At 42.3% G+C, this 12,613-nt stretch overlaps 1 protein-coding gene across 6 annotated transcripts in view; it reads right to left on the bottom strand.

Annotated features, from left to right (window-relative positions):
• The window catches only part of GRIA3 (glutamate ionotropic receptor AMPA type subunit 3), a 284,929-nt gene that overhangs the window by 69,621 nt on the left and 202,695 nt on the right, over positions 1 to 12,613 (bottom strand). For all 6 annotated transcript variants that reach the window (XR_004385556.1, XM_032882315.1, XM_032882313.1 and 3 more), the window contains one exon: positions 11,848 to 12,054. Coding sequence is in view for 5 of the 6 variants with exons in the window: in XM_032882315.1 (XP_032738206.1) it covers positions 11,848 to 12,054 (207 nt within the window). In the remaining variant the exon portion in view is untranslated. The remainder of the gene's footprint in view (positions 1 to 11,847; positions 12,055 to 12,613) is intronic.

Raw genomic sequence — 12,613 nt, 5'->3', positions numbered from 1 at the left:
ATCCTTACCAGTGAGGAGAGGTGGAGGAGTAATGAAGTCTGAGATAGAGGATGTTTTGAAAGAAATGTTTTACTACCCTGAGTCCCATGTGGTGACTCAAACTGATTAAAAACACATCTTAATTAATTTTAAGGGAAATGCAGATAATAAATAGCCAGCTAACATTTAATCGATGATTATTCTGTGTGTAAGCACCTCGTATATATTATCTTATTCAATTCTCTTAGCAAATTTAAGGTTGGCACATAATTATTCCAATGTTAAAGTAGGAGAAACTGAATCCTGGGATTACAACCATGGTCTTCACATTTCAGAACTCATGTGCTTTTTTCCTTTCAGGTTTTTATTTAAATTCTAATGAGTTAACATATAGTATAATATTTGTTTCAAGTGTAGAATTTAGTGATTCATCACTTCTATATAACACCCAGTGCTCATTACAAGTACCCTCCTTAATGCCCATCACCCATTTAGTCCACCCCCCACCCACCTCTCCTCCACCAACCCTCAGTTTGTTCTTTAGAATTAAGAGTCTCTTATGGATTGCTTCTCTCTCTTATTTTTTTTAACTCCTTCCGCTATATTCATCTGTTTTGTTTCTTCAATTCCACATGAGTGAAATGATATGATGTTTGTCTTTCTCTAACTTACTTCACTTAGCATAATACACTGTAGCTACATCCATGTTGTGGCAAATGGCAAGATTTCATCCTTTTTTTATGGCTGAGTAATATTGTGTGTGCATGTGTATACACACACACACACACACATACATACCACCTCTTCTTTTTTTAAGATTTTATTTATTTATTTGAGGGAGATAGATAACAAGTAGGCAGAGAGGCAGGCAGAGAGAGATGAGGAAGCAGGCTCCCTGCTGAGCAGAGAGTCCAATGCGGGGCTCGATCCAAGGACCCCGAGATCATGACCCAAGCTGAAGGCAGAGGCTCAACCCACTGAGCCACCCAGGCACTCCCACCTCTTCTTGATCCATTCATCAGTCGATGGATATATGGACTCTTTCCATAATTTGGCTACTGTGGACAATGCTGCTAGAACTCATGCTCTTAGCCACTACAATGTCTTAACGCCATAGATATGTGCAGGTTTCTACTATACACTATTTTTATGGACAATAATCAACCCCTCTCAGATTTACTCCAGTGCATATTTGAGTGCCTATTCTGTGCCAAGCACTACTCTTGGTGCTGGAGATGAAGCAGTGAGCAAGACAGACAAAGCAGACAAAACTCCTCACCCTCGTGGAGGATCTCCTATAGCCCACGGAAAGCAGGCATTTCTTAAAGCCAAAAGTTCGCTGACCAAATCTACATGAATGGCTCACTACCATTTCAAACTCCTCATTTCTGAAGTTAAATCCATCATCTATCCCAGGAAAGCTGATTTTCTTCTAAGTCTGTGAGTGATGCTTATTCCAAACTTTTTGCAGACCCTTATCTTTGCCAGCTTCACCCTCCCCGCAGGTGATCTGGCCTCTTTTTCTTCCTTTTTTTTTTTTAAGATTTCATTTATTTATCTGAGAGAGAGAGAGAGAGAGAGAGAGTGCATGCATGAGAAGCGGGGAGGGGCAGAGGAAGAGGGAGAAGGGAGCCTGAGCAGGGAGACTGATGTGCTTGATTCCAGGACCCCGATATCATGATTCAAGCACCCCGATATCATGATTCAAGCTGAAGGCAGATGCTTAACTACCACCCAGGAGCCCCAGTCTTGCCTCTTTCTTTACTGAGATGGCAGCCAACTGATAAAAGCTCTATTATCTTTGTGCCATTTTCCTTCTCAACATATTGTTGTGTCTTCACCTATTCCTTTTTTAAAAAAAATTTTAATTATTTCTTAAGTAGTCTCCACACCCCATGTGGGGTTCCAGGTCATGACCCCAAGTTCGAGTTGCATGTTTTTACTGAGCCAGCTGGGCACCCCAATTTACCTATTCCTTTTGTCACTACCATCTCATAGCAAATGAACTTTTTAAGGCTCAATCCACTTATTCCCCACATCCCATATTCTTCCGTCTCTTCTTAAAACTCAGCTCCATTTGTTTTCTTTTCCTAATTTTTCCTTCTCAGCCTATCTCAATGGCTCTAATGTGTGGTTTGCTGGACCAGCAGCATCAGAGTCACCTGGGAACTTGTTAGAAATGTTAATTCTCAGGCCCCATCCCCATGTATGGAATGAGAAGCTCTGTGAGGGGATTCAGCTGGCCCCGCAGGTGATCCGAATGCTCACTGTCACTTGAGAACCATTAATTGATCTTACTCAAAATCATACTCAGGTATTTCTGTTTACTGACAGCCTAAAAAATGAAACACAAAGCACTCCTCCCACCTTCTTTTGATTCTGCTATCCTCTTAACAATATGGCATCTTTCTCTCTCACCAGTAATCTCCTTGAAAAAAATACACCTTTCCTATCTCTTGATTTTTAACACCACTTGTCTTTTTTTTCAAAAAAAGATTTTATTTATTTTTTTGACAGAGAGACAGAGCATGAAAGGGAAGGTCAGAGGGAGAAGCAGACAGACTCCTTGATGAACAGGGAGCCCAATGTGGAACTCAAGTCCAGGACTCCGGGATCATGACCTGAACCAAAGGCAATCACTTAACCAACTGAGCCACCCAGGTGCTCACCACTTTGTCTTTATAAAACACCTGTGATCTACCTTCCATGCCCTCCAATTTACTGACATTGCTTCTTCAGTTATATACTTGGTTACCATATGGAGTTCAAAGTCCTTCCCTCAGACCTCCCTGCTCATGTGATACCACTGGCCTTTTGCAGGAAGTAACCTCTTTTCTTGGCTCTCTGACACTGAAGACTATGGCTTTTCCTCGTATCTCTCAAACATTCCCTCTCTGGCTTTTCTTTCCAGTTCTGCTCTCTCAGCCAAGGTGTACTTCTGTAGTCTTAGAGTCTAGTCATGGGGCTTGGCTTAGGGGATAGTCAGTGAAGGTTTGTGGAGTAAGCAAGACTCCTTTAAGGGCCTGTCCTTCACTTTCTCCCCTCAGTATTATTTTTGTCCCCTCAGTATTACTACCTATGGCTTCAACACTCCCCTCATTGCCACTAACTCCTGAATCACCAGTTCTGCATTTATAACTGGACAGAAGCCAAAGCCAAATTTTACCTATTTTACCTTTTGCCTGGGGCCAGACCTGATCTTAGAAACAAAAGCTACTAAGGAGAATGGAATTGGCCAGAAAGCTAGTGGGTTTTTTTTTGGCAGAAAGGGCCTGCATCAGCTAGAAAGAGGCTTGTCGTGCCAAAAGATTTCACAGATGAAGCCACCTTCTGTCCTTGCCAATGTGTTTCTGCCTCCATGCAAATGCCCTACTCGTATCATTTCCCATTTGATCTCATTTGAGTTTAATTACTTAATTTAACTAGTTTTTTGATCATTTAGGTCTAAATAATTGATCGTTGTAAGAGAAATGGCCATTTCCTTGTTTTGGAAGGCATAAATAAGGGGCATTTGTCTGAGAAAATCACTTTGGATAGAATTTCGGGGAATTGGGCTCTTTTCAAGCAGGTAAAGAAAGGAGTCTGAGAATCTTGACACCCTTTATGAGGGAAAAAAAACACCTCAGCAACAAACACCCACCAGATGATAAGCACAGCTAAACACTAACAAGAGGTGGCTAGGTAGAAAAGTGGAGCCTCTTGTCTGGTTCCCAGGAATATGCAGCGAAAGAACAGATACCCGAAGGAAGCCATTCCTAGTATGAAGTACTTTTGAAGTCACGTAAGACAACAGAAAGAACATGCTCCACTCAGGCACTTGCCTTTTTCCCTCAGTCTAGCTTTTTTTTTAAGGGTTTAATTAATTAATTAATTAATTTTGGAGAGTAAGAACACACACATGTGAACAGGGGGAAAGCGAGAGGGAGAGAATCTCAAGTAAACTCCCTGCAGAGCCTGACCTCATGACCTTGAGGTCAAGACCAGAGCAGAAACCAAGAGTTGGACACTCAACTGACTGTGCCACTCAGGGACCCCAGAATTATTTCTTTCGAAGGAGCTTTTCCAAAGAAGGTGGAGTTCATCTGTTTTTTGGAGGATGCTCCCTCAATGAAGAATAGCATTAAATCTGTGCTCGATTAAGCCTCATTGATGTGGACCTGGCTCCAACATGAGATTTCCCATGCTAAACTTGAAAAAAAGACCTATTATAGCTGGAAAAAGACAAAGGACTAGCAAAAAGCAGGTGGAAGAAGGCTCGCCCAATAGAAGGGAAGGAGCTCCTGATCAATCCACAAGGACAGGCATCTGGGTAGGGAACTTAGCAACCCCTCCCATCTCTTATATACCTGCCTGGTGGGACCAATATAGTAGGATTGTCCCATCAGTTCAGAGGCAGTGGGGGAGAAGCCCTTACCCTCTGTCAGCACCATCCCTTCATCTATATGAAAAGGATGTTGTAATGGTCAATTATTTCAGAGCCCAAGATCTACCTGACATAATGTCTGTGGATTAATCAACCTGAGTAGTAAGGGAAATGGAAGGAATACATAACTAGTGTCAGAAAACACCCATTTAGTGCTCCTGGAACAGCCGCAGAATGCAGAGGAGGGGGAAGGTCATTTCCAAGGCACATTAAAGGTTTAGGAGGCCAACACTGATGAAAAAGTGAGAAAAACAAATCCTCAGACAGCATTCCTTTCCTGGTCTCTGCTCCTTAGGAAGGCAGCTGTGCTGGGAGAGAGGGTTAAGAATGATCAGTGGAGCTAGAAAGCAGTAGGGAGGAGGTGAGGTGTTGACTCCCTAATGAAGTGCCTCTCACTTCTGGTGTCCTGAGCTGGTACTGGACTTTTGTTCTCAAGCTTCGGCCTCTGTTAGGAACAGCAGTAGGCAGGCCATTTTCACAAATCTAGGCTGGTAAGTTGGGTGGTATGGAGGTGCCTCAGGTAACAGATAAAAACCAGCAAATGGAAAGAGCTCAGGGTAAGAGTTTGTTAGTGCTTTTGCTTGCATTTTGACTACTTAAAGCATTTTAATCATGCAGCTTACGCGTGGCTGTGTGGGCTCAGTAAATATGCCAAATTAGGTTTGAATTTTCCACTCACCGGTGGAAAACCTGGAGGAACTGCATTATTAGAAGGGATTTAACTTGGGATTTATAATCCTTTTCATAGGTGGGTTGGCAAAGTTGTAAATTTCACAAAACGTAAAAACCAACAAACTCCTATGTGTAGGGATGATGCACTTATGAGTCAGACAGGTATAAGACAGAAATGACACTTAATTTAAATGGCATTTAGGACTTTTTTTTTTTCTGAGGGATGCCTGGATGGCTCAGGCGGTTAGGCATCTGTCTTCAGCTCAGGTCATGATCCTGGGGTCCTGGAATCGAGTCCCGCATTGGGCTCCCAGAGCAGGGAGCCTGCTTCTCTCTCTGCCTCTGCTGCTCCCCCTTCTTGTGTTCTCTCTCTGTGTCAAATAAGTAAATAAATAAAATATTTTAAAAAAGACTTTTTTTTCCCAGCGGAAAGGCTTATGTTGTATCTTAAAATATTTTCACCTGATATAAAACTTAAAACCGACCTAGAGATGACACATGAGCAGAAGCTTGTCAGCTGCCATTTTAAAGCACTTTTTGAAAGCAAGAGAGAGGATGGGAGAGGGGACGCAAGGTACTGGCGTGTAATGCATAAGATACATGTAGGGGTGCCTGTGTGGCACAGTCAGTTAAGTATCTGACTCTTGGTTTCAGCTCAGGTCATGATCTCAGGGTCCTGGGATCGAGCCCCACTTCGGGGTCCATGCTCAGCATGAAGTCTGCTTGAGATTCTCTCCCTCTCCTGCTCCCACTTGTGCTCTTTCTCTCAAATAAATAAATCTTACAGAAAGATACTATGCTAACCAAGAGAATAGGCAGACATGACCTGATCCCTTATCCCTGTATTAATCATAAGGTTCTAGTAGCCTTTGGCAGATATTTCCTTTGAAAAGTTTAAATGTGTTGGAGAAAGGAATGGGCATAATCAAGATAGAAAATAGCTATATAATGAAGACAGGACTTAAACTGCTTTATTGGCTTTACTCTATGGGATATTTACTGTTTGCCATTGTTTAGATCTGGAACGGGATGAACTCTATTTGAATCTGTTCAACAACAAGCAGTGTCACAACAGGATCTCTTTGTCTGCTTATCCAGAACACATGTTCCAGTCTAGATCTAGTGGTTAGGGCTCCTTGTCCTTGGGGAGCTGAGAGAGTTAAAGACAAAGTGAAGATAAGGGAGTATCCTGGGAGCTGCGTAAAGGCCTTGAGAGACTAAATTTGGTTGGTAATCTTTCCCCACCCTCTCTGCTCAGAGTGGCAGATGTCCATGCCTCATTAATGCTCCTTCCTGGAGTTCATATACATCATTTGAAAAAGAGAGACACTTTTATCAAACGATCAGCCCTTCTGCCAAAGCCTAGTGTAATCACCTGAAGAATAGAAGAGAATATTTGGTGTCTGTTACTGGACCCTTGCTTCTCTGCCTTTTAGCGGGAAGGACAGATCGACTTTCTGTCTTTCTTAATGGAAAATGAATCTATCTTAGGATAGTGACAACTTAAGAGATAATTTCTTCTATGTAGAGAAATGTCAGTGTGAATAGCATCTATAAAATTGCCATTTGTCCTGGAAGTGTGAAGGAGTCTGAGGTTGTCCAGGGGATGTGACCTGGTATCAACAATCCTCCAGCCCCATCTCCATCCCCAAGCTCTTTGATCTCTTCTAAGGCAGAGGTACCAATGTGGGCAGTGGTTTGGACTTTCCCAAGGCAACTCTCTCCCTCCCATCTTTATCTTTATTTCTAAGTGCTGGGAACATAAGGAACACAGTAGCTGCCTGCTGGCAGGCGACATTTTGTCAATTAGGACCTCAATTTCTTTCTAGCCCTTTTCTCGACTCTCTTTTTCTGTTACATCAGAAAAGGGCAGAAATCCCCAGCTGTTGACTTTGGGTTTTCAAATATTTCAAGCGATAACCAAGGATGTGCATTACATTATTCTAGAGGCCACAGATAAGCACAATGTGTAACTTGGATGGAAAAACTCATAATCCAACTAGACTGTAAGCCCCTTGAAGTCAGGCAGGGATGTCATATCTGATACAACACCAATCTTCCTGCAATTTGACAAGCTTAGTAAACTGAGCCAGTGTGACCTGGTGGATAGAGCACTGGGCCAGGAGTCATGAAACTGGAGTTATAGTCTAAGCTCTGCCAAGCTGTGTGATTTTGTGACCTTGTCACAATCTCTGCCACCATTCCTGTCATCCCTGTCTTAGATCAGGCCTTGTCTGGTTTACCCAAATGGCAGTCCTACTGGCCAATCCTGGCTGATCCCCACATTTATCTGCAAAATGGATGAAATGGTATGCTAAAAGATGTCTAAGAGCCCTGTTAGCAACAGAATGTTTTTAAATGTCCTCTTAAAACACATGCTGTTTTGGAACCATAAAAACTTGTGGTCTGTAAGCCATTTAAGCTGGGGACAATTACCATGTGGTGATGTTATAGACATCCAACTCAAAATCAAAACCTCTAAAAGCAGGTGGACAGTTTCAAGTCCATAATGTTCTGAAGGGCTTATATAATGGGGCACATTGTGTCCTACTGACGTTTGTTTCAAAAATAGCCTTCTTAGCAATACAAGGTGCCCTAAACATCAACCTTGATTTGGTTTTCTTTAGAGGGAAAAGAAAACTTTTTAGGAATCATCTGAAAAGAGGCTGATTGGCTTCTTTCTTCCTGAACAAATTTAATTCATTTTGACTCTTTCTTGAGACTTTATGGTGGATACTGAAATCTTTGCAAAGCTTTTCTCATCTCTGCCTTTCTTCATTTTTTTTCCTTCTCTGATCTGTTTTAAATGCTAAAGGCATAAGAGAAAATTCCTATCTGTGTAGCTTTCATGTTCATTGCAAGAGATAATTCCCCTCAACACCCTGTTTGTTTAGGTAGGCTCCACACCCAGCGCAGAGCCCAATGTGGGGTTGAAGTCATGACCCTGAGCTCAAGACCTGAGCTGAGATCAAGAGTCAAATGTCCAACTGACCGAGCCACCCAGGTGCCCCACTTGCCTTTTTTTTCTTTTTAAAAGATTTTTATTTATTTATTTGTCAGAGATCACAAGTAGGCAGAGGGGCAGGCAGAGAGAGAGGAAGGGATGCAGGCTCCTCGCTGAACAGAGAGCCCGATGCGGGGCTCGATCCCAGGACCCTTGGGATCATGACCTGAGCTGAAGGTGGAGGTTTTAACCCACTGAGCCACCCAGGCGCCTCACCTTTTTTTTTTTTTTTTCTTAAGCAACTTGCAAACTACAAGAGTCCAGGCCTGCCAGAAATGAATGCCTGCATTTTCACTTCTCTCCCTTTCTATCATTGAAAGAGAAGTGTAAAACTTGCCAATGCTGAACGATTAAGACTTTCAAATGAAAATGAGGACACATTCAGCTTTTGAGATCATCTTCTCTAACAGAGAGGTCTTATCCAAGCATGACAAGAACCTCCATTTTTCATAGCCACAAGTTTTAGGGGAAAGTGGAATTCAGCAGTTGGTTTATTGTCAGTTCCCTGGAAGTACCTTGTGTTTTAATCCCAGAAAGCATCAGAAACTTGTTCCAGGTCAGATGAGGGCAGACGACATTTCTTTAAGAGACTTCCCTGGCTATTGCTTTTGTCTTTAGTAGAAAGAACTAGAGGGAAAAAGTGGGAAGCCTCCTTCAGAATTTTTACCTATTTAGCAGTAAAGAGCTGGTTTCTAAATAATTAAACAAGTAAGGAACTCTAATTTCTCAAGCTTTCTCACTCACACATATTGGAAAGAGGGAGAGAATGTGGTGATTAGATGGGCACAGTACAGAGGACATGCTAGGAGAGAAACCAAAACCTGGTGAGAAAGCTAGGTCTTTGTCTGAGCCGTGTTAGGAAATCTGTCTTGCTCTATATCACTGGGTGTAGGGTCTTGCTCGATGCCAGGAGGGCACAGAGCTATTTACAGAATGTGACAAGCTTTCTTCTGAGACACTAGAAAGCTCTGGCTACTGAGTCACAGTGGGCTGGTAGAGCTCATGTCAGTTACTCTAGGCCAGTAGAAATCGACACCTGAAGTCTTTGCTGTGCTTCTGTGGCCAATCTCTCCAGAAAAGCAGAAGCAACTTTCAACAAGTTTCAGCTATCTTTTAGGTTGGGATGGGTCTGAAATAATATGTTAGCTGTCAGGCAGTCTAGGGCAGACTTCATAGCCAGAGACTAGGTTCAAATCACCATGTGACTATAAGCTGTTTGGTCTTGACATAAAACCACCTCTCTAGGCTTCAGTGTTTTCATCTGTAGAATGATGTTAATAAGATGACACCTCCCTTGGAGGTATGTTGTGAGGACTGAGTTGCATAATGCCTATAAAGCAATTAGCACAGTGTCCGGCAACCAGGAAACAAGCAACAAATGGTAGCTAATAATAAAAATAAATTAATAATGGCAATGATAATAATAAATAATGGTAATGATATAAGATTACCTCCTACCATGAGCTAAATTTAATGAACATTGGCTGAGCATTACTGCAAGCTAGGCATTCATTTGTTAGAGCAAAAGTGAGTATATACTATGGACCATGTAATGGGCCATGTGTGGTGGAGAACTATGAGCAAGACAGGACTTCTTAGAGCCTGAGTTTTGGGTAGATGAAGAGTAGAAAAGAAGAGAAGTCTTGATCACCAACTCAGAAAGAGGTTAGAGCGGTGTCAAGATGGTTCAGAGCCTCTCAGCTTTCTTAGAAAGCATGACAGGTGCTCTGCCCCTTATTTAGTCCCCTGTCTCTGGCATTGGAATTTCTTCTCTTTCTCATAACGGAGTTCACTTGAATCTCATCTGAAACTCAGCCCTGCCCCAGTTCCCAGGGCCAAATTTGACTGACAATGGGAGATAATTGGCTCCAGCCCCACTGCTGGGCGCTAAGGTTCAAATTGCCTTGCTGCTTGTCTGACTGGGAGACAGTGCCCTAGTTTTGATACTTGAGTTCCAGTCTCATTTTAAGCCTTAATTCCTTTTCTGTGCCTTTATTTTTAGAAATGAGCTTCTGCCTTTGTGCTTGTTCCTGAGGACCTGTTCCAAAAACTTAGTGACCCAGTACTATCTTCGGAGGGGAGAGCTATACCTTATTCTGGCTGCTTCCCATCTCAAGCACCGGAGTTCTTATTGGACAGCACCTCTGTCCAATAGATAACTTGGATGTTTGCTTCTGGCCAACTTCCTCTCAGTATATGCATCCCCTATATTCCTCAGTCTTCCTCTAACCTCTTGTCTAGACTGGGGCCAGTCATTGCAAGTAATCCTTATCTGTCAGAAAGCAAACCTCTGCAGAGCAGACTTGTGATGAGCACTAGGTGATGTGTGGAAGTGTTGAATCATTGTGTTGTGCACCTGAAACTAATATAATGCTGTATGTTAATGACATTGGGATGAAAATAAAAAGCAGAGGGAACTGACCCTCAGCTGCCACCACCTACACTTGGGTGAGTTTTCTAGTGACTGGTTCACCCCAGTGGGCAGTTCTTATGCCCAGTTCTGCTTGTCTCTATAGGCCTCACTGGATGGCCCATGATCTGACATTCTCAATCAGGGGCCCAAACCTTTTCAAGTGCACTGCAGAGCTCTGAGGATACTGCTGTACCCCTTTTGAAAGCCTTCATTATCAGTATAATTCTTCTGTGCTTGGCCCATGGGCAAGCCCTTGGCAGAGCAATTCTGTTCATTTATTAATTCATTCAACAATTATTTGTTGAACCTCCATTCTGTGCTGTGCTCTGGGATATTGAAATAAATCAGATATGGCTTCTGTGCTCAAGGACTTTATAGTCCAGTTGGGGCAGCTGAACCCATGAGTATGGATCCAATGTATATGGATCATTATAATACCAGTTCAAGAGTCCACAAGAAAAGCAAAAAGCAGGGACACCTAACCAGACTGCAGGTGGGTAAATGGGATTAGGGAAGGCTTCCTGAAAATGCTGTCACCTGTGTTCTGGAAGACTGTGAAGTGAGTTTAGCTGACGGACAAAGGCAAGATACTTCCAGGGATGCCCTAAGTGGCAGGTGGACACCTTCAGGGAACAGCACATACTTCTTGGTACCTGGAACACTAAGTATGAAGAGGGGAAGAATCCAAAACAAATCTAGAGAGGTAGGCAAGTGCCGGATTATGAAGCGTGTTATTTGTCATGCTCAGGGATTTGAATTTTATCCTGATTTTTCAAGTGGGAAATTATAATGATGTGGAGATCCGATTTGCCAGGGTAAGCATGGAGGCAGGGAAATCAGTTAAATGACCAAGAAGTGGTAAGAACCTTAACTGAAATGATGAGGGTGGGAATGAAAAATGTGTCTGGATTTGAGAGATATGAATGGATAGGAGATATGAATGGATAGAGAGAGTAGAATGGATAGGAAATAGTCACTGCCTAGAGATGAGGGAGCAATGAGCAGAGATGACCAGGTCACTTAGGCAAACTTGTTGAGGCAATGACATAGGCAATGACTATGCTGCATGACATAGGGAATACAGAAGGAACAGATTTTCAGTAGAGGGCAGGCTGCATTTAATGTTGCCAAATACATTTCCCTGATCTTACTTTGCTTTTGGCAAAATAATCCTGTTGCCCAAAGGATGCTATTGACAGCCTACCTTTACAGAAGTCAATTGGAGAAGAAAAAAAATTTTTTTTACAGACCACACAGAAACTATACAATTGGATAAGTACTGCACTTGAAAATAAAGTCTATCTTTGTTAAGTGGAAAGCACAGAAGTAAATGAAAATAGAGTTGAAGAAACTTACCCCATAGACAAGTTCCCCAACCATGCCATTCCATATTTTTGTCTCTGGATCTCTTGCACCATATTTCCCATCACCGACAATGGACAATTTATATTTGATCCTTACATGTTTGGCTATTTCATAGGCTAAGTCAACACAATAGCCTTCATATCTTTCATTTCCTTCCAGTTGTTCATGGTTCTTCTTATACATGACATATGGTGATTCCTTTGGGACCAGAGAAAGATGGAAGGATTACTCCCATACATTTTTCTAAGAGATGACACCTGTCATAATCTAGTCCCCGCCCCCCCCGCCACATAGCTGTTGAGGTTTGATGTGTGAAAAGAGCCTTTAAAAAGTGTTTGCTTAAGAAGCAGAAGAACCTCAATCAACTGACTATTTGCTGGGCTATATATACCTTGGAGTCCTTAATTGATAATTTAAAGATGGAGAGAAGGATTTAAATTCTTTTTGAGGGTTTGAAAGCAGGACCAGTTTCCACCTGTAATGGTGTCTTAGTCAAACTGGGCAGAGGTATTTCCCTTACATGAAGGTGAACTGCCTTTGACTTCTCAGTATTTACCACAGCCAGCCTAGGCAAGACTTCAAAAAGCACTGTGAACTTTGTGAGGTCAGAGTCTGTGGCTTATTTGTTTTTATAACTTTATATTTTTACCTAGTGCAGTACCCAGGACAAAGTGTGTATTTGACATGTCTGTTTAAATGAAAGGTAAACTTCAGTTGAATCTTCATGCAATTATTCACAACCTCAGATCTAGTGGTA

The sequence above is a fragment of the Lontra canadensis genome, unplaced genomic scaffold, assembly GCF_010015895.1.
Source record: "Lontra canadensis isolate GAN:19392208 unplaced genomic scaffold, GSC_riverotter_1.0 scaffold81, whole genome shotgun sequence".
In the NCBI taxonomy this organism is placed as follows: domain Eukaryota; kingdom Metazoa; phylum Chordata; class Mammalia; order Carnivora; family Mustelidae; genus Lontra; species Lontra canadensis.
Note: the sequence above shows the minus strand (reverse complement) of the source record. Positions and strands in the feature narration are given on the sequence as shown.